This window comes from Pan paniscus, chromosome 15, assembly GCF_029289425.2.
Source record: "Pan paniscus chromosome 15, NHGRI_mPanPan1-v2.0_pri, whole genome shotgun sequence".
In the NCBI taxonomy this organism is placed as follows: domain Eukaryota; kingdom Metazoa; phylum Chordata; class Mammalia; order Primates; family Hominidae; genus Pan; species Pan paniscus.
In genome coordinates, this window is record NC_073264.2 from 77,908,427 (window position 1) to 77,928,416 (window position 19,990).

Genomic DNA, 19,990 nt, shown 5'->3' on the forward strand with positions numbered 1-19,990 from the left:
GTGAGCTGAGATTGCGCCACTGCAATCCAGCCTGGGCGACAGAGCGAGACTCCATCTCAAAAAAAGAAAAAAAAAATTTAAAAAAATTATGGTCCTTAAACATTTTTATTTTTTCCAGAATTGACTATTATGCAAAAAATATTGCTGTCAACCATTCTAAAGAAAATATCTGATGATGTCACTCTCCTGTTCAAAAATCTTCATTGTCTCCCTATTGCCTTTTAATTGCATTCCGATCTCACCCTGAAGCTGCCCTGGCCCTGGTGGCCTCCCCTTCTGCTACTCTCTTCACAGCCTGCACTCCTACGCGGGGATCTGCTGCCTTCCTTCATCCTGACCTCCTGGAAATGCCTTTTCCCCAGACTCTACTTGTCCAGAGCCCAAGCAAGTTCCCCAATATGAAGAAACCTCACCCTCCCCTGAACTCCCAGCGCATTTCCCCAAAGACCCTTCTCAGTTTCCCTGCTGCTGTTGGATCCAGGCTGGTGGTGCCTCTATCCAGTGGCTTAGTTGGAGCACCTACCTCTAGATTTTCTCACTCACCCTTCAGTACCTGAGACCAGACGGTGCCGTCCGAGTAGAGCACCCAGAGCCCTAGACCAGGACACACATGCTCTCTGATCCCTCTTTCTCCCCCTTAATGCTTCCTTATCCTCTACAATAGTGTGGGCCAGCCAGATGCCCTGAGGATCACCAGGACTCATGTCTACCTGATCATCCTAGGAGCTGATCACTCTCCCTGGACTGTCTGGTATTTCTTTAGAAGGACCACATGAGATTGGGCCACCAGAATGGTGCTGCCATGCCGATTTAGGGTGACTCAAATTGTTTATACAAGCAAGAACTCTGCCAAAAATATTTGCCCAGGACCCTCACCCTAGGGTGGCCCTGTCAATTCCTATTATGCATTGCACATGCCTTAAAAGGGTCCTGTCTTAATCATGTCTGCATCCCTTCCCCACAGTGGTGCCTATTTTAGCGCCCGTACGTAATAGAGACTCAATAAGTATTTCTCAGCATGAATGCTTGAAGGAATAAGTAACATCTCAGGCATACATATTTCTTCTGATCCATGGTTCTAATCATGTTTTCCCTGCACACATTTCTAGATCTTCCTCATTCTGAGTAGCAAAAAAAAAAAAAGGAATTTTCACATCCTCAAACCCTCCAGTCACTGACTTGACCGTTGATGTCCTGAAAACTTATCAAGAAAGAACAAATGTGCCTCCAGATTCTCCCGAAACCAAACTGCAACTGGACTTCAACTCCAACACATGTGAGAATGGCCGAGTGTGGGAATGCTAGTTGAACGGTCTCAACGTAGGCAGCCCCATAGTTTGGATTGAACAATGCTTTGGCTGCAACAAACTGTAGTGATAGAACATATGTTCATTGCGCTGTGCTTTTGATCTTCAGCTCCAAGGTTAAGATGCTCTCCCACGGGGAAAAGAAAAAAGGAAGAAGAGCTGGACAGAAGAAAACTGACTTCACCCGTCACTGAAATACTTCATACCTGAAGCACAGCTCTCTTGCGAGAAGAACATGATGGCAGCTCTTCACAGTCACCTAATTAAGGGGCTTGGGTTGGGTCCTGACTCAGAGGGAAATACAACACCACTGAGAGGAACCCCCCACAGCACCTGAGCACTCACAGCCAAGCCTGGGCTTGGCCCCAGTAGACATATGAGAACAGGTGCCTGCCAGAACCACCCAGAGGGCGGGAAGCCTGCTGTTGCCAGGTCCACCATGTGAATCACAATGACTGCATGAGGTCACAGAATGTTGAAGATGAAATGAAAGTGGCTCCTGAGTCACAAAGTCACAGGCGGGTGGGGATCCTTTCGACAGGGCTCCCAGCAATAGAGCAGTCCCACTCTCCCAGATGAGCTGGAGAAGTAGCTACCTCTCCCAGACAGAGTTGGGGTCAAATTCATGCACATCCAGTTCCCATCAAAGCCCACTCTTCCCAGGGCTTGCTGGGAGGGAAGGATAACTGCAGGCTCCCCTGGGATGCCCCCACGTGAGGGAAGTTCACAGAGTTTGAGACAGAGGTGAATGGACAGGTGTGCTTCTTAGGGAAGCAGTCGAGAGGTGGCAAGAAGTTGGCAGCTGCCCTCAAGAGGGTCCTGGCACCATGGACAATGACAAGCCTCTTCAGCCTGAGACAGAAGGTGAAAGGGCATCCCATCTCTCACCACTCAGGCCCGTCCCCGCTGCCTCAGTACAACACCTAGTGATCACAGGACCCTGAAGCCCACTTCTTTCCTCACCTGGGACCCTCTAGAAGTAGGATGATTTGTTATACTGACTTGGGTTCAGGGCTTGGCAAACAGGAAGAATTGGCTGCAGTGCTATGCCACAACTACCTCATACTGGCTCTAGCCAGCTTTAATTTTTATTGTGTGGGCCAGTTGATACCATATTTATAGTTTGAAATCAGTCACATTGGGAATATTTACACCACATGAATTGGCTAACACTATAAATCAGGATGTTTTTGGTGTTGTTTGTTTTTTTTCCTGGAGAATCAATTGTTAAAATTTACCAGCATTCTACTGGTTGAATGGAATTCTAAATTGTTTGACAAGGAAATTAACACTCAGAAATTCATCACTTTTCTAAGGGCACTCAGCAGTCTAACAGCCAAGCTGTTGTCTGTCTTCTAACTACCAGGCCACTGCTACCTGCACTGTGTATCCCAGACAGTCTGGGAGATAAATGTTGGAACCTGGGTCTATGGACAAGGATTAAGAAAGACCTGCATGGACTCATTAGGAACCCCACCATCCTAGAATCTGGGTGGTCAAAACTTGGGACCCCTGCCACAAATGCTCAGCCCACCCATTGGGTAGGTTGGCTAAATTCTGACAGGTCATTCAGAGGCATGGCATGGCTTCTTGAAACTACTGAGTCCTGCCAATGCCTAAGGATTTAGCTCTGGATTTTATGTGTGGCTTCCAGAAGCCCATGGCTTTCAGGAGCCTATGGCTGATCCCAGGTCAATGGCCCAGAGGTGGTAAAACCACATCTAGCAAGTGCAGAGGACTGGTGTGAGGGGAGCTCTGTTCCCAGCAATGAATATGATTAATTCATTACTATGAGTTAATCATAGTAATTCATTTCGACCCAAGGGAGATTTTCAAGCCCCTCCTTCTTCCTAATCACAAATCAATGTTAGATTGGAAGGAAGAGAAGCTAAGTCAAATTCTTAGGAATCAAGTTCTCTCTCTTGCTCTCTGGAACTGCTCCTGGTCCATTTTATTTTCTATTTGACCTAAGTTGTCACCTCCCCTGCCCTGCCCTGCCCCTTATACTCCCTGGAACCATTTGTGCCTGACAATAAGGAAGCCTATGTATCGGGACCCACCCTTTCACCTGAAAGAGTAACAGCACACCCCAAAACCCACCCAAACACTTAAGAAGGGGAAAGTGTGAGCAAGGAGCCAATCTCCAAGGCACGCCTCAGACAGGGAAGGGGGAAGGAGCAGCTGGTCTCCAGGGAGCAGAAGGGAGTTGGTTTCACAAGCTCCCGTAGACCCTGCAGCCGGAGGCAGCGCTATTGGGGAAGGGAGGTTTGTAGAGTGGACTTGCCCTGGCAGGGCTTGGCACCTTGAGGACCTGGGACTCAGAGGAAGGGAGCAGAGATGGAGGGGCGGCAGCGGCAGGCTTTATTGGGAGGCCAGCAAGTTTTATTCCTGGCATCAAGGAGATGAGTTTTTTTCTTCCAGATGAGATTGAAATTGAGCCAGTACGACAGAGCAGCGATAAAATGCTCTACTGTGAGGCTGAACCCCCGCCGACTGTTGAAAAAGTGAAACCAGCCCAGGAGAATTCGGAAACAGACCTGGAGATTGAAGGTGAGCATGGGCATTTGGGGGCAGTCAGGGCAGCTTCTCCTCAGAAACTGGAGAAATCTGGTTTCCAGGAGCTGTCATCTCACTCCTTTCCAGAGTCTGCCCTGCGGATGGCCTGTGGAGGAAATGTGGCAGAAAGGCCTGCTCGATTTTGCCTGGAGTCCTCCTCCGGGCTGGCAGGGGAGAGCAGCTGCAGCTTCCCACGCTTGTCACCTGCCTCAGGAGCAGTGCCCTCACGTCGTCTTGTTAAAAGTGGAATCAATACACAAACAAGGTTTTCTAATCTTCTAAATGTTTCCACGTGGGGCATCCTATGCAATCTTTGCAATAGTCCTAGGAGGTAGGCATCTTTGCCCGTTTTCAACAGAAGAGGAACTGGGCCTTAAAGAGATTATAGGCATTGCCCAGGGACAGCGGGAGTTTGCCCAGCACATTGGCTGATCCTGTGTTTGACTCACTCTGATGGTCCTGCCTTCTGTATTCCATATTCCAGGCCCCTGGAGTGTTTCTGTGGCCTATCTTGCATCCCAGTGACTTTCCCACACTCACCTTAGAGCTCTGGTTTCCCCTACTTTTCTTGATAAATCTAAGCATGCCTGGGTATCGGGACTGGCTGAGCTGAAACAAAGACTCTGTTAATGCAAATAACACCTCCACCCTCTCTCTCCTCCCAGTTTCCCCAAGAAGGGAAGCACCGAAAGAGAACACTTGTGAAGCAAGAGAATGACGCTGGTTCCATCTGACAGGGTCAGCCTCAAACTTCCCAGGCCAAGCCTAGCCCAGTCACCCTTCCTCCCCTGTGTCCTTGCAGCTGGCTGGTGGGCAGTGATTCACAGGCAGCAGAGATGGAGGAAGGCCAGTTCTGCCAAATTAAACTGTGAAGTTCATCTGCATAGAGTCAGTTTATAAACCTCCCCACCATGGTCAACATACAACATACATCTTCACCCTTCTACGCAGACCTCCTCACCGCTGACCCCCAGGCAGCTTGTTGCTCTTTTTCTGGCTTCTTGTCCACTTCAAGTCTGTTGCTAACGTTGCTTCTAACACCCAACTTCATTCACGTGGTTGGAGAAGGTAGCAAAGGACAACACTGGATGTTTGGCCAAAGGGTCCTGTTTCTATCTCATTCCCCCATCTCTTCCCCTGACCGCAGCAAGGGCTAACACTGTCGCAAGCTGCCCATAAAATATAACAATAGGGAACACAGCTAGAAAGGGTCAGCATCAAACCCAGCAGAATTAGTCCCAGGGACAAAACCTGGGGGTTACCTTCCCTGCTTTTGCCAACAGGAACCTCTAATGGCTGAATGTGGCACCAAAAACTCTGTCCTGAATGGTAACTCGGGGCTCAGCAGCCCTGGCTCCTGGTGCTCCTGCTGTGGGTGCTGAGACACTGGGAATGGGCAGGGAGGGCATGGGAAATGGGCCAGCTGGGAGCAGTGCTGGCTGTGAGTCTAGAGAAAAGGGGGAGACGAGCCTGGTTTGCTCACTTGCCATGAGCTGTTTTTCTCCACAACAGTGGTTCTCACCTGGAAGCAATTTTGCACCAAGGGGACATTGGGCAAACTAGGGGTAGGGGGTTGCTACTGGCATCTTGTGGGTCCACGCCAGAGATCCTACTAAACACCCTACTATGTATAGGACAGCCCTCAGAACAGAATTATCCAGCCCAAAATACCTGCAGTGCTGAGGCTGAGAAGCGCTGCTGTACAAGCGTCCCAAAGAGAAATCTAATTTGTAGTTGTGCTTGCAAAATCAGCTTCCCTGTAAAGCACTTGTCCTTTCACCAACAAAGCTCCCATTGTCAGCCTTAGATTGTTTGGAGGGGGAGGGGGTTGGCCAAAGGCCCTGGGATCTGAAGGAAAAGCAGATGCAGACATAGACGCCAGCTGGCCTCAGGAAGCCCTGCCATAGGCTGGACTTGCCTAATGAGGACACAGCTGTGGGGCATCCAGAATCCAGGGAGGCCCGATGCCCAGTGACCATGGGCCAGGCTGGCCTAAAGCCTAAGAAATAAAGGCCCCCAGGGGTTAGAATGGAAAGGCGCAGTCCCCACTTCTGTTAGCTGGTTTTAGCATTGACCAACTGTGTGTTATTTGAGGCTAGGTTTGTCGTCGATAAAGCAAGGATGACAGTCCTTTTTATAAGGAAAATGACATGCAAGCTTTTGAAAGAAGAAAGACCATTCACATGCAAGCATGCTTGTTTCTCGCTGATGTGGAGGTCTTTCCATATTCACTGGTTTGCCATTTTGAGAAGTCCACTCTGTCCTAGTTGGGCTTTTTAAATGTTGGTGCCTCTCTAAGTCTTTGGTGAAGCTTTTTTCATGACTCACAACCTTGTGATAGTGGCGGTGAAACTAAAAGTGAAATGAAGACTCCATCAACCATCAAAAGTCATCCGCGTTTGGCCTTTCAGAATTGTCCAAAGGTGGGCAAGAGGGCTTGGGCCTTCTATGTCCTTGATGACCAGTCACTGGATGTGGCCAACCTGGGCAGGTGGGGTGAAGCCCACTGCTCACTTCTAGGAAAGCTTCTGGCCTAAAACCATGGGCCTCATCTCCTACCCAAAGGGAAACATTCATCTGGGACTTTCTGGAGTTAGAGTCTCCCTCTCCCACCATGGACTGACTTCCCAGACAGGAGCAGGCTTCTTAGCACATACCCACAGGGAGAGATCCTCTGGCAGAGGACAGTCTAGACATGAGTGAATGTCACTGGGGCTAGAGGGGAGAGAAGGCAAAGGTGGAAGAGAAATCCTACTTCAGCCCATCTTTCTCTGCAGATGATGAGAAATTTTTCACCACTGGACAAAAGGAGCTGTACCTGGAGGCCTGCAAGCTGATGGGTGTAGTGCCTGTCTCCTACTTCATTCGGAACATGGAGGAGTCCTACATGAACCTCAACCATCACGGCCTGGGCCCCAGGGGTACCAAGGCTATTGCTATAGCCCTGGTGGTGAGCATGCTAGTGGGAGCTCAGGAAACCTGGAGGAGGTGGAGGGTTGGCAGAGTGGTAGGCCCAAGATTCAGAGGGCCCCTCCTATGGAGCCTAAACCCACACTTTATGCCCTTATGCCACACTGCCCTGGGCTCTGCTTGGCTGCCAGATGATTTATTTAGCTCCTGGTAGGAGGCTGCTAGCAACCTGGGCCTTAGAAGTCTATGCTCCTTGCAGAGACTTTGAGGAGAAAAAAATAGAAGTCTATATACTCTTTGCTGTTCAGGAAGCAAAGGCACCAGCCCCTGGGCCCAGGAAAAGTGACCAGGCCCAATTATCAATGTAAGAGCACCAACAAAATGCCAGCCTGGGTCTCCATTCCAAAGCTCACCTTTGCTGTAAATGGGTTTACTACTGACCCATTCCATTCAATGTCTGCCTTGTGCAACATTATATTTCATAAAGACCACGGTATAGAGTAAATCAAGTTTTCCCACAGAAATAGTGTTATCTCTCAGCTTGGTATGACCAAACAAGGACTTGACCTTGAGTTCATCATGACTTTATATAATTATAACTGATTTACACACAAAACTGACTCCTATCACAGAAAAACAGAAAACCTAACAACTGCCTGTCAGCACAGCACTGTTTGTCCACTTAGAAAAGTAAACAGAAAATTCCATTATAAAAAAGCTCAGTAAGGTAGAGAGGTAGATGTGTCTTTAGAGGTGACATTTAAAATTGGTAATAGTTAAATTATCCATGGAAAGAATGAACAGAGAAAAATAAAGAGGACTTACAGGACCACCAGGTTCATATGCTCACTGTGCAGTAAGGACCAATACACTGAAACAGCAGAATTTGCAGCAAAGAAAGAGTTTAATGATCACAGGGTGGCCAAGCAAGGAAATGAAAGGAACCCTTCCATCCATTTCCCTAAGGAGTTCTGGTCTAGAGTTGTTTGTTTGAGACAGGTTTTCTCTGTTGTCCAGTCTGGAATGCAGTAGCATGATCATGGCTCACTGCAGATTTGACCTCCTGAGCTTAAGTGATCCTCCTGCCTCAGCCTCTTGATTATTTAGGACCACAGGTATTCACTACTGCACCCAACTAATTTTTGCATTTTTAGTAAAGAAGGAGTCTTGCTATGTTGCCCAGGCTGGTCTCAAACTCCTGGGCTCAGGTGATCCACCCACCTCAGGATCCTAAACTGCTGGGATTACAGGCATGAGCCACTGGACCTGGCCTGGCCAACAGTTTTTAAGGGGATCTTGGAGGACAAGGGGCTGAAAAATTAGGGTCATTGATTGGTCGGGACAAGGGGGATTAAATCATCAGGAGGTAGCAGCTGCATGCTTTGGTGAGTCAGCTCCTCTTGGGGTCCTTCAGACCAGCTGATGTCAGTAGTAGTTTCACCAGCATCTCAGATGGAAAACTGAACATTTCACAATGTTTGCAATGTTATCTGCAGAGCAGTGAAAAGGAACTATGATCCTGTGACAGAGTCTATGTGGTTCTGGGGCAACAGGCAGCAAACAACTCTGAGGAAGGGGTCAGAGAGCAGCTGACCTCATGACCAATGCTGTGTGTGCTGCAAGCGGGGCTGATTCCCATTTCTCCCCTCCCTTCTTCCCTGATCAATTTTATAAAGTTGATAAGGACAGTTTCAGGACTGAGAAATAATTCTTTAAAAATATTATTTATAAAGGATCTGAAAGAAGAAAAGGAGTCAGTGAATTCAATAGAGAATGAGTGACTGAAAGACAGGAGAAGCTACAGAATGGTAGAGACAGTCAAACACAAGCTGCAGGAAAACTGAGTTGGCCAAGTTCAATGATGCAGACATCTGAGAGAGTGATGAATGAGGAAGGCAATTCTGTGCGTCCATGTCTATTCAGTTATGAAATACATAGCAAGCTCCAAAAAGTCTTGAAATACACTGTCATTGTTGGTTGCTAGAAGGTATAGCAGTCCACCCTTACCCACAGTTTCACTGTCTACTGTTTCAGTTGTTCTTACAGTACAATAAGGTATTTTGAGAGAGAACGAGAGAGAGAGATGCCACATTCACATCACTTTTTTTTTTTTTTTTTTTTTTTGAGACGGAGTCTCACTCTGTCTCCCAGGCTGGAGTGCAGGGTCATGATCTGAGCTCACTGCAACTTCTACCTCCCAGGTTCAAGTGATTCTCCTGCCTCAGCCTCCCGAGTAGCTGGGATTACAGGTGCGCACCACCATGCCTGGCTAATTTTTCGTATTTTTAGTAGAGATGGGGTTTCACCATGTTGGCCAGGCTGGTCTTGAACTTCTGGCCTCAAGTGATCCTCCCTCCTTGACCTCTCAAAGTGCTGGGATTACAGGCATGAGCCACCGTGCCCTGGCAACATTACTTTTATGATAGTATATTATAATAAATGTTCTATTTTATTATTAGTTATTGTTACCCTCTTATTGTGCCTAATTTGTGAATTAAACTTTATCATGGGTAAGTATGTACAGGAAAAAAACATAGTATATTTAGGGTTTGGTACTATCTTTGGTATCAGGCATTTACCAGCGGTCTTGATGTTTTCCCCCAAGGATAGGGGTGAACTACTGTAATCACTGTTAGAATGTAAGTTCCTTGTATGATAGGAAGGATAGGCTTATGTGCTATTCAAGTGCCTAGCCCCCACTTGGCATTGAACGGTGTATTTGTAGAATACATGGTCTTATTTTTCCTCACTTTCCCCAACACACTCATTCTTTCTTAAACATATAACAGCATTTGCGTTTAGCATTTGTGTGCACTTCAAGAAGTGACACAAAATGTGAGATTGCACTGTTTTCCGGGAATGGGAAGAAAGGAGCCGAGAAAGAACAAAGCTGTCTTGAGATTTATCAAGGGTGGAAAGGCTGATTAATGAAGTGTTAGGAACGCACCATTACCTCATGAGCTTCGTGGGAAAAACATGGATGATAATGACATCCTCTCAGGACTTGGACCACTTGTTTCTTAGTAACAGCGGTTTCTGTTTGAGGGGAGTTTCTTCTTCCCCCATTCTCTGTATCATTCATTTGACAATTAATCATCGTGACATTCTGGTAGACTGAACTTCTATTTGCTCTTTGTACTGATTAACTTTTCACATGTTTGTGTTTCCCTGGCCTAGATTAGGAGCACGCTAATAGCAGGCATCGTATTTCATCCTTGTGTGTAACCCTCGACAGCCTAGCACCGTGCCCTTGCATGTGGGGGCAGCAGGTGGTGTGAGAATGGGAATGTTCTCTGTTAATCCTTGTTCCCCAGCAGTGAACACAGATAGTGACAAATACACAATGGCCCATGTGAAATAAATGTGGATGGATTTGGGGACTGGGCCTCCTGCTTCCCCCTGGAATGTGCTGGTCCCCAGTATGAATCTGGCAGTGGTGATTCAACTCATGTTTCTAGACACTCCTAAATAGCACCTAGATGGGAGGCCCCCTGAGCCATCTCCCTCACCTTTGAGCACAACTCAAGGCAATTGAATTTTGCCCAGCCCAGAGAGCTGAGACCAGAAGACATTTCAGGAAGCCCCAGGGTGAACCATCCTGCATTGCAATAGCTTGGACTATCACATTTTCCTTTTTCAGGGGAGAGGGTGGCGGAGGATCAGCATTAACACTCCTTCCACCTGCTACTTCTCTTGCTCCTTAGTGGGCCTTGAAAATGCTCAAATCCAAACCTGTGTCTGTTCTCTGTACCTGTGTGTACTGGGAACAAGGTGGGGAAGGGAAGATCAAAGTTCTGATTAGAGCTAACCCAAGTCCTTCATGCTGCAATGCGAATCCTTTCCTCTCTCTCCTCTTGCCCCTCATAGAAATGCAGACTAGTGGCTCACGCCTGTAATCTCAGCACTTTGGGAGGCCAAGGTGGGTGGATCACCTGAGGTCAGAAGTTTAAGACGAGCCTGGTGAACATGGTGAAACCTCATCTCTACTCAAAAAAATACAAAAATTAGCCAGGTGTGGTGGTGGGCACCTGTAATCCCAGCTACTCAGGAGGCTGAGGCAGGGAGGATTGCTTGAATCCAGGAAGCAGAGGTTGCAGTGAGCCGAGATCACGCCACTGCACTCCATCCTGGGTGACAGAGCAAGACTCCATCTCAAAAAAAAAAAAAGAAATGCAGACTATCTTGGATCTAGATATTCACCAAAGATTTATATGTCCAATTCCTTCCAAACAGACTTGAGGTCACCTCCTAGTAAAGAGAGTACCAGAGCGAGGTGTGGTGGCTCATGCCTGTAATTCCAGCAACCTGGGAGGCTAAGGCAGGAGGATCACTTGAGCCCAGGAGTTTGAGATCAGCCTGGGCAACATAGACCCCGTCTCAAAAAATAATAATAAATAAATAAATACAAATTAAAAAGAGTGTCCCAGATAAAACTTAAGCGTAAATTAGAAGAAAGGCCTCTGAAGAAAGCAAAATCAATGCTTTAAAGGACCTCCTTGCAAAAATCTTTATGTTTAAATATCCTTATTCAATGTATCAAGTTTTCCTTAATCTTGGAGTAGGTCACAGTTCTGTCCCCTTAGGGCTAAATAGTTAAAATCTGTTTAGCTCATCCTTGTGCCTCCAACTTGTCAGGGTTTTAATTGTTTTCAGGATCCTTTTATAAATTCTCCCAGAATCAGCGTATTGTCCTAGCAAAACTCTACGGGTTGGTTCAGCCCCCGTTCTGGTCTCCTCGCCCTTGCTAGGCCTTCAGAATTCCTAGCCTGCATCTCCACGCCCATTCACATGGCTGGCCCAGGGCGAGCAGGGAACTGACTGGGTCACCAACCACTTCTGTGTCTCTCTCCCTCCCCTTGTGCTGGCTGAAGTCCAACCCGACTGTTACCAAACTGGAGCTGGAAGACAATTGCATCATGGAGGAGGGTGTCTTGAGCCTGGTGGAGATGCTACAAGAGAACTACTACCTCCAGGAGATGGTACTGTGCCCCCCTGTGCTGGCTCTTACCATCATCCCTGGGGATTCACAACCCATTGGAGACAAGCCAGAGGCCCTGCCAGGACCCAGGCTGCCTCCAGGCTCCTGCCCGCCCCTGCCCTTCCCACATGACTTCTTAGAGGAGGGCCACATGTGAGAGGCTGTGTTTCCTATGGCTGTAGGAAAACCTAAGAAACAATTTATGGCTGGGCGCGGTGGCTCACACCTGCAATCCCAGCACTTTAGGAGGCCAAGGTGGGAGGATCGCCTGAGGTCAGGAGTTCAAACCCAGCCTGGCCGACATGGTGAAACCCCGTCTCTACTAAAAGTACAAAAATTAGCCAGGCATGATGGTGTAATCCCAGCTACTTAGGAGGCTGAGGCAGGAGAATGGCTTGAACCCAGCAGGTGGAGATTGCAGTGAGCTGAGATCGCACCACAGCACTCCAGCCTGGGCGACAAGAATGAGACTCCATCTCAAAAAAAAAAAAAAAAAACAGAAACCACTTCTGTCTGGACCTTAGAAGCCCTTAAAAATGATAAATGTGGCCAGGCATGATGGCTCACGCCTGTAATCCCGACACTTTGGGAAAGCAAAGTGGGCAGATCACCTGAGGTCAGAAGTTCGAGACCAGCCTGGCCAACATGGTGGAACCCCCGCTTCTACTAAAAATATAAAAACTTAGCTGTGCATGGTGGTGTGTGCCTGTAATCCCAGCTACTCGGGAGGCTGAGGCAGGAGAATCACTTGAACCCCAGAGGCAGAGGTTGCAGTTAGCCGAGATGACGCCACTGCACTCCAGCCTGGGTGACAGAGTGAGACTCTGTTTCAAAAAAAAATTGATAAATGTAGCTCTGCATAGTTGCCTTAAAGTGAACTTTCTTAAAGAAAGTAAAGACATGAAATAATGTCATAAAAGACAATGTGCCTAGAGATGGCTGGCGGTGATGGTTACACAATGTGAATATGCTTAATACCACGCCACTGGACACTGAAAAACGGCAAAGATGGTAAATAATATGTTATGCTTATTTTACCATCATAAAAAGAAATTCAAAGAAAAGGGGGAACAACCAATTAAGACAATAATGGCCACTTTATATAAAGTCTCTCCCACTAGCTTAAAAGGACAATTCATACTTCCCAAATCAATGAGTAGAATTTACATTGATTATGCACTCTAAACTCATTTTTCACTGTTTCACTGCCAAGCTCTCCAAATGAAGCCGTTTTGGGTTTTAATACAAAGAAACAAAATAGTATGCTTATCTGAAGCACCAAGGCTAAATTGGGAAAACAGGGAGTCCTTGAAGCCAACTTCAAAAAACTGAGACCAGCTATCCCAAGGGTCCCACCGGGAGGCCCTGGAAAAGCCGGCTCTAGAGCCTGGTTTCCTATTGCCCTTCTCTTCGTCCTTGGCACCTCCCTAATCCTCCTAATCCTTTCCCACCCCAACCCTACTCCCTCAGCACAGGACTCAAGTAAACCACAAAAGACATCATTTTTTCATGAGGGCCCTTTGGTGAGCTTTTTTACATACCGAAGTGTTTTCTTGCCTTTTAGAATATTTCCAACAATCACCTTGGTTTGGAGGGGGCCAGAATCATCTCAGATTTCTTTGAGAGAAATAGTTCTTCTATCTGGAGCCTTGAGCTTTCAGGTGAGCACATGGAAAGGGAGGGAGAAGACACTGGGAATCAGAGGGAGGGAAGAGGGGAAAAACAGAGAATTCAATGTCTCATTGAACCAGACCATGTCCTTCTAGTCTTGGAGACCAGAATACTGCATCTATGCCTGCTAAACCCTCCCAGTCACACTCCCCTAGCCCCCGCCATTTATCATCCGTATCTGACATTACAGATGATATATAAACAATAATTTATCATGTACTTTACCACCCAAACTGAATAGGGCACTATTAATTAACTGGAACCACAAGCAAACTGAGATATCTTATACCCAATCACAAACTATGTTTAATATGATTAAGAACATAAAATAAAATCATAAAAGAACAAATCACTTAAAAAGAGACCTCCCCTCCTCTCCACACCAAGAGCTTCTTACAATGAAAAATTTATAGTCACTGATATTAAAGACTGAACAAATAAATTCAATGGCACATTAGTTACAGGTGAATAGAATTAGTGGAAAACATTTTATCTATCTTTGCAGCATAGAAAGACAAAGACATAGAGAATATAAAAGATAAAAGAATGAAACGAATGACTAGTTTCCAGAAGGAGAAGAAATGAATGAGCAGCAATATTTGAACAAATAACAGCTAACATGTTCCCTGAATTGATAAATGTGCAGATACAGGAATCCCAGTAACTCCTAAGAAAGGTATATAAAAAAGAATCCACACTTGATTATATCTCTGAAAAACCATTAACACACAGAGAAGATCTGAAGAGTGTCTAGGGAAAAAATACAGAAATAAAGTTTGTGCATTTTTCTTTATAAAGACGGGTTGTCCCCGTCTCACCATGTTGTCCAGGCTAGTCTCAAACTCCTGGGCTCAAGCAATCCTCCCGCCTCAGCCTCCCAAAGTGGTGGGATTACAGGCATAAGCCACCATGCCCAGCCTTAGTTCGTGTATTTTTAACATAAATGTTTTTACATGTCAGTTATTGTTCTCCAATTTTTCTTGTTTTCCACTAAATATATCTTGGATTTCTTTCTATGGCAGAACAAATAGATTTATCTAATTCTCTTGAACTGCTGGCTAGTATTCTGAGTTATGGACATACCATAGTTTATTTAACATCCCCCTATTTGGGAGAAAGGAGATTAAAGTCATTTCTAATTTTGCCTTCAAGTAATGTTTTAAAGGACTTTCTTGTACATGTATCTTTTAGGCACATGTTCTTGTATTTCTAGATCGACACCCAGGAGCACAATTACTGAATATGAAGATGTATCCATTTTTGTGAACTTAACAACTGATTTCCAAATTTCCCTTTAAAAAGACTGCCAGGTTATAATTCTACCAATGGACTGTTGCCTATACCATCCCCAGAAGGGAAATAACAAGCAATTTGTGAATCAAAATGGTTAAGCATGTGGGTGTAGAAGTCACAGTGCTTGGGTTCAAATCCCAGCTTTGACACTGGGCAAGTTTTTTAAACAGTTTGTGCCTCATTTTCTCATTCATAAAATAAGGATAATTATATTACCTCAGATGGTTATTGTGAAGATTAAGTGAATTAAAATCTAAAACTCCTAGAACTATACCTAGTACATAAGTATTCAATGTGTTTCTCGCTATTATTGTCTTTGTTACTGTTACACATTCTATTACTATTGAAATAGAACACTTTTTCAGATGCTCACTTCCACTTCTATTTTCTTTTCTATGAAATGTCAATTGTTGTATGGGGTTGTTAGTGTGACTGAGTTTTAGCCATTCTTCATAAACTATAGATATTCATACTTGAATGTTAGAATGTTAGATACGGCTTTATTTATGGTACTTTCTCAACCTCGACTCACTGCAACCCCCGCCTCCCAGGTTCAAGCAATTCTCCTGCCTCAGCCTCCTGAGTAGCTGGGACTATAGGCGCCCGCCACCACACCCAGCTAATTTTTGTATTTTTAGTAGACACGGGGTTTCACCATGTTGGCCAGGATGGTCTCGATCTCTTGACCTTGTGATCTGCCCGCCTCAGCCTCCCAAAGTGCTGGAATTACAGGCTTGAGACACCATGCCCAGCCTGTTTATGGTACTTCCTTGTAGCAAAGTTTATATCTTTTATTGATGTCAAGTTTTATAGTCTTTTTCCTTTATGTATTTAATTTTTGTAGCCTGGCTTTAAAACTCTTTCCTAAAGTTTATAAAAATATTTTCCTGAACCAGGAGTGGTGGCATGTACCGATAGTCCCATCTACTCAGGAGGCTGAGGTGGGAAAATTGCTTGAGCCCAGGACTGGCCCCCCTGGGCAACATAGCAAGACCCCATCTGTAAAAAAGAAAAAGAAAAAAAATTAGGTAAAAATATTTTCCTTTATTTTCTTCTATTTTTGTTGTTGTTGTGGTTTCTACTCTTAGCTCTCTAATATATCTAGTACTTGTTTGTGCATGGAATGAAGTAGAAATCAGATGTTTTATTTCCAAAACTGATAACCAGGTACTCCAGCATCATCAATGTAATAATTGATCCTTTTCTCATTAATTTGAAATGTCATCTTTATCATGTATTAAACTCCCATTATAAATATAGGTTTCCTTCTAGAGTCTCAATTTCATTTCATTAATCTATTTATGTATTTCTTTTTTTTTTTTTTTTTTGAGACGGAGTCTCACTGTCACCCAGGCTGGAGTGCAGTGGCACGATCTCGGCTCACTGCAGGCTCTGCCCCCCAGGGTTCACACCATTCTCCTGCCTCAGCCTCCCGAGTAGCGGGGACTACAGGCGCCCGCCACCTCGCCCGGCTAATTTTTTGTATTTTTAGTAGAGACGGGGTTTCACCGTGTTAGCCAGGATGGTCTTGATCTCCTGACCTCGTGATCCGCCCGCCTCGGCCTCCCAAAGTGCTGGGATTACAGGCATGAGCCACCGCACCTGGCCTATTTATGTATTTCTGTGTCAACACTGCATTGTCTTAATATTTGTTTAGAATATTAAAATTATAATTACTACATATTATAAGATGTTGTGACTAATACAAAAAATGATGATGTACTATTTAATATATAAGTTATAAAATCTTATAATAAATATTTTGCATTTCTTTGTTTTTGAGACGGAGTCTCCCTCTGTCGCCCAGGCTGGAGTGTAGTGGTGCCATCTCAGCTTGTTATAACCTCTGCCTCCTGGGCTCAAGTGATTCTCCTGCCTCAGCCTCCCGAGTAGCTGGAATTACAGGCGCCTGCTGCCATGCCCAGCTAATTTTTGTATTTTTAGTAGAGACAGAGTTTTGCCATGTTGGCCAGGCTGTTCTCGAACTCCTGACCTCAAGTGATCCAACTGCCTCAGCCTCCCAGAGTGCTGGGATTACAGGCATGAGCCACTGTGCCCAGCCAATAAATATGTTTTGTGTGTGAGTGGGCAAAGACTACCCCTTTTTTTCAAAGTAATCTTGAATCTTTTTTTCAAAGTAATCTTGAATTTTTTTTTCAAAATAATTCTGCAATCTTGGCTATTAGTATTGTAAGTAATAGTAATCTTGGCTATTCTTGTGCAGTTTCTCCTCCAGGTGAATTTTAGAATCATTTTGTCAAGTTCTATTTAAGAAAAAAAAAAGAAAAAAAACACCTGTTGGGGTTTTGGTTGGGGTTCCATTTAATATTCTAGATTAATTTATGAAAGAACTGACATTCACAATATTGAGTCTCCTCATTTATGAACATGGTTTATCTTTACTCCTTCAGGTATTTTTATATTCTTTTTTTTCTTTTTCTTTTTCTTTTTTAGAAGGAGTTTCACTCTTGTTGCCAGGCTGGAGTGCAATGGCATGATCTTGGCTCACTGCAATCTCTGCCTCCTGGGTTCAAGTGATTCTCCTGCCTCAGCCTACCGAGTAGCTGGGATTACAGGCATGTGCCACCACACCCAGCTAATTTTGTACTTTTAGTAGAGATGGGGTTTCTCCATGTTGGTCAGGCTGCTCTCGAATTCCCAGCCTCAGGTGATCCACCCACCTCAGCCTCCCAAAGTGCTGGGATTACAGGTGTGAGCCACTGTGCCCAGCCCCAGGTCTTTTTACATTCTTGAGTAAAGTTTTAGTTTCTTCTATTATAAGCCTTGCATTATTTATATTAGGTTTATTTCTAGGTCTTCTATTATTTTATCTTATTGGAACAGAATGTTTTTTTCTATCACATTTTCTAATTGGTCATTACCGGTGTGTCTGAAAGCTATTAATTTTTGTACATTAATTCTATATCCAGTCACTTTATTAAATTATCTTATGAGTTCTAACATTTTGTTAATTAATTTTATAGAATTATTTAGATAGGTGATTATACCTGCAAATAATGAAAGTTGTTTCTTTTCCAATATTTATATCTCCTAATTATTTTTCTGGTTGCATTGGCTAAGACCCCTAACATAATGTGTTAACATAGTACAGAAAGTTCTTTGTAAAAATACAAATCACCCAGTCCTATCCCAGACTGGTGAAATCAGAATCTTTAGCAGGAGAAATCTTGGAATCTGTGTTTTATCAAATTTCACAAATAATTCTCTTACAACCAGCTCTGTAGTATCTGTAACCACTGATTTAAACACAAGAATTTGAATAACTAATCACCTAGTTTTATGCATTGACTAGCTTATTATCTCACTTTATTGCACGGCTAACAGACACAGCCAAACAAGTATTTGTGTTCCAGTGAATGCATTCATTCATTCATTCATTCACTCACTTTACTAAGGACCTGTTATGTGCCAAACACTATTTAGGTGGTAGAGATACAAAGCTTATTGAGGATTCAAAGGAGGAAATTTGGGAATAAGGCTCTATGTCATGTACTTCCCAGAAATCACCAGTGTCTTACATGGCTTAGCAGGGCCACAACTCAGGTAAGGTGAGTGAGCCACTTGCGTTGGTCACAAAATGTAAGGAGTGCCAAAATATCCTGATGAGAAAAATATCAAGACATTAAATAAAAACAGCATCTAGCAGGGATTGAATGGACTGAGGTGAATAAGGTCTAGTCATGTGTGTGCAGGGTCAGATTTTAAAATTATAAAGACACCAGGTGCGAATCCCAGCACTTTAGGAGGCTGAGGTGGGCAGATCACGAGGTCAGGAGTTTGAGACCAGCCTGACCAACATGATGAAACTGTGTCTGTACTAAAAATATAAAAATTAGCTGGGTGTGGTGGTGCACACCTGTAATCCCAGTTACTCAGGAGGCTGAGGCAGGAGAATTGCTTGAACCCAGGAGATGGAGGTTGCAGTAAGCCGAGATCACGCCACTGCACTGCACTCCAGTCTGGGTGACAGAGCGAGACTCCGTCTCAAAAAAAAAAAAAAAAAACTTGTTCAATATAGATGATTTTGCACTAATTTTGGTTTTTTAAAATGTTGTATTAGGATATTATTCTTCTTGATTACTGAGTTTTTAGGCACCTCTTAAATTTTGCACGCATGGCAAGTGTCTCACTCACAAGTGTCCCAGTCCTGCTGCTTCAACTTTGATGAGCATTTTTAGGATGTTATAGACTCTAGGCACTAGGCTGGGGTTGATGCTGCTAATGAATGCACAGGGTATGCTACCAACTCCTGGAATTTCATGGCAGAGAGAAAAGGCAATGTTAAAAGAGAGGGTAAACAGTTGCCTTGTTCTCTTTTGTCCACGTAATACTTGCTTTAAGTCCCTTCCTGTCCTGTCCTGTCCCTTCCTTTTTTATTTGATTTTATTATTTTATTTTTGAGGTGAAGTCTTTCTCTGTCACCCAGGCTGGAGTGCAGTGGCGTTGTGATCTCAGCTCACTGCAATCTCCACCTCCCAGATTCAAGCATTTCTCGTGCCTCAGCCTCCTGAGTAGCTGGGACCACAGGTGTGCGCCGTCATGCCTAATTTTTGTATTCTTAGTAGAGACAGGGTTTTGCCATATTGGCCAGACTGGTCTCGAACTCCTGACCTCAGGTGATCCACTCACCTTGGCCTGTAAAAGTTCTGGGATTATAGGCATGAGTCACAGTACCCAGCCTCCTTTTCTTTTTTTAAAAACAGGATCTTGGTCTGTCACCCAGGCTGGAGTGCAGTGGCACCAACATGGCACACTGCAGCCTCGACCTCCTGGGTTCAAGTGATCCTCCCACCTCAGCCTCCAAAGTAGCTGGGACCACAGGTTCATGCCACCATGACTGGCTAATTTTTTTTAAAATTCTTTGTAGAGACAAGGGCTCACTATGTTGCCCAGGCTGGTCTCAAACTCCTGGGCTCAAGTGATCCTCCCACCTCCGCCTCCCAAAGTGCTGGGATTACAGGCGTAAGCCAATGCGTCTGGCCCCTACCACCTTTTTTCTGTTTGATTGTTCTAAAGGGAAGTGGACTGGGAGGGGCAGGGGGTGGGAGAGGAAGGGAGCCATGGTCTAGCAGTGCATCACTGACACACCACCCTCACTACAGGAAATGACTTCAAGGAAGACTCCGCAGCACTGCTCTGCCAAGCCCTGTCGGTAAGAGGCAGGGAGTGCAGCCAAGCCACGTGGGCGATGTCCCTGGGAGATCTGGGCAACCTGGGGCTGCTATGGGCACAGTAACGTGAGGCTACTTTCACG

General features: G+C 45.0%; 2 protein-coding genes across 7 annotated transcripts in view; one reads left to right on the forward strand and one right to left on the reverse strand.

Moving 5' to 3' along the window:
* The window catches only part of ANGEL1 (angel homolog 1), a 39,030-nt gene extending 37,266 nt beyond the window's left edge, over window positions 1-1,764 (reverse strand). Inside the window, exon 1 of the mRNA XM_034937899.2 lies at window positions 1,514-1,764. The gene's annotated coding sequence lies outside the window, so the exon portion shown is untranslated. The remainder of the gene's footprint in view (window positions 1-1,513) is intronic.
* Window positions 1,765-1,774: 10 nt separating this feature from the next.
* Window positions 1,775-19,990, forward strand: part of LRRC74A (leucine rich repeat containing 74A) — a 44,640-nt gene continuing 26,424 nt past the window's right edge. For 3 of the 6 annotated variants that reach the window (XM_034937911.3, XM_034937908.3, XM_055097311.1), the window contains exons 1-6: window positions 1,816-2,171; window positions 3,729-3,857; window positions 6,641-6,813; window positions 11,645-11,752; window positions 13,316-13,412; window positions 19,839-19,888. In XM_034937911.3, the coding sequence (XP_034793802.1) occupies window positions 2,135-2,171; window positions 3,729-3,857; window positions 6,641-6,813; window positions 11,645-11,752; window positions 13,316-13,412; window positions 19,839-19,888 (594 nt within the window). In that variant the 5' untranslated portion in view covers window positions 1,816-2,134. Of the gene's footprint in view, window positions 2,172-3,728; window positions 3,858-6,640; window positions 6,814-11,644; window positions 11,753-13,315; window positions 13,413-19,838; window positions 19,889-19,990 lie in introns of all 6 variants that reach the window. The other 3 variants (XM_034937905.3, XM_003808860.4, XM_003808861.5) reach the window with 2 other exon arrangements.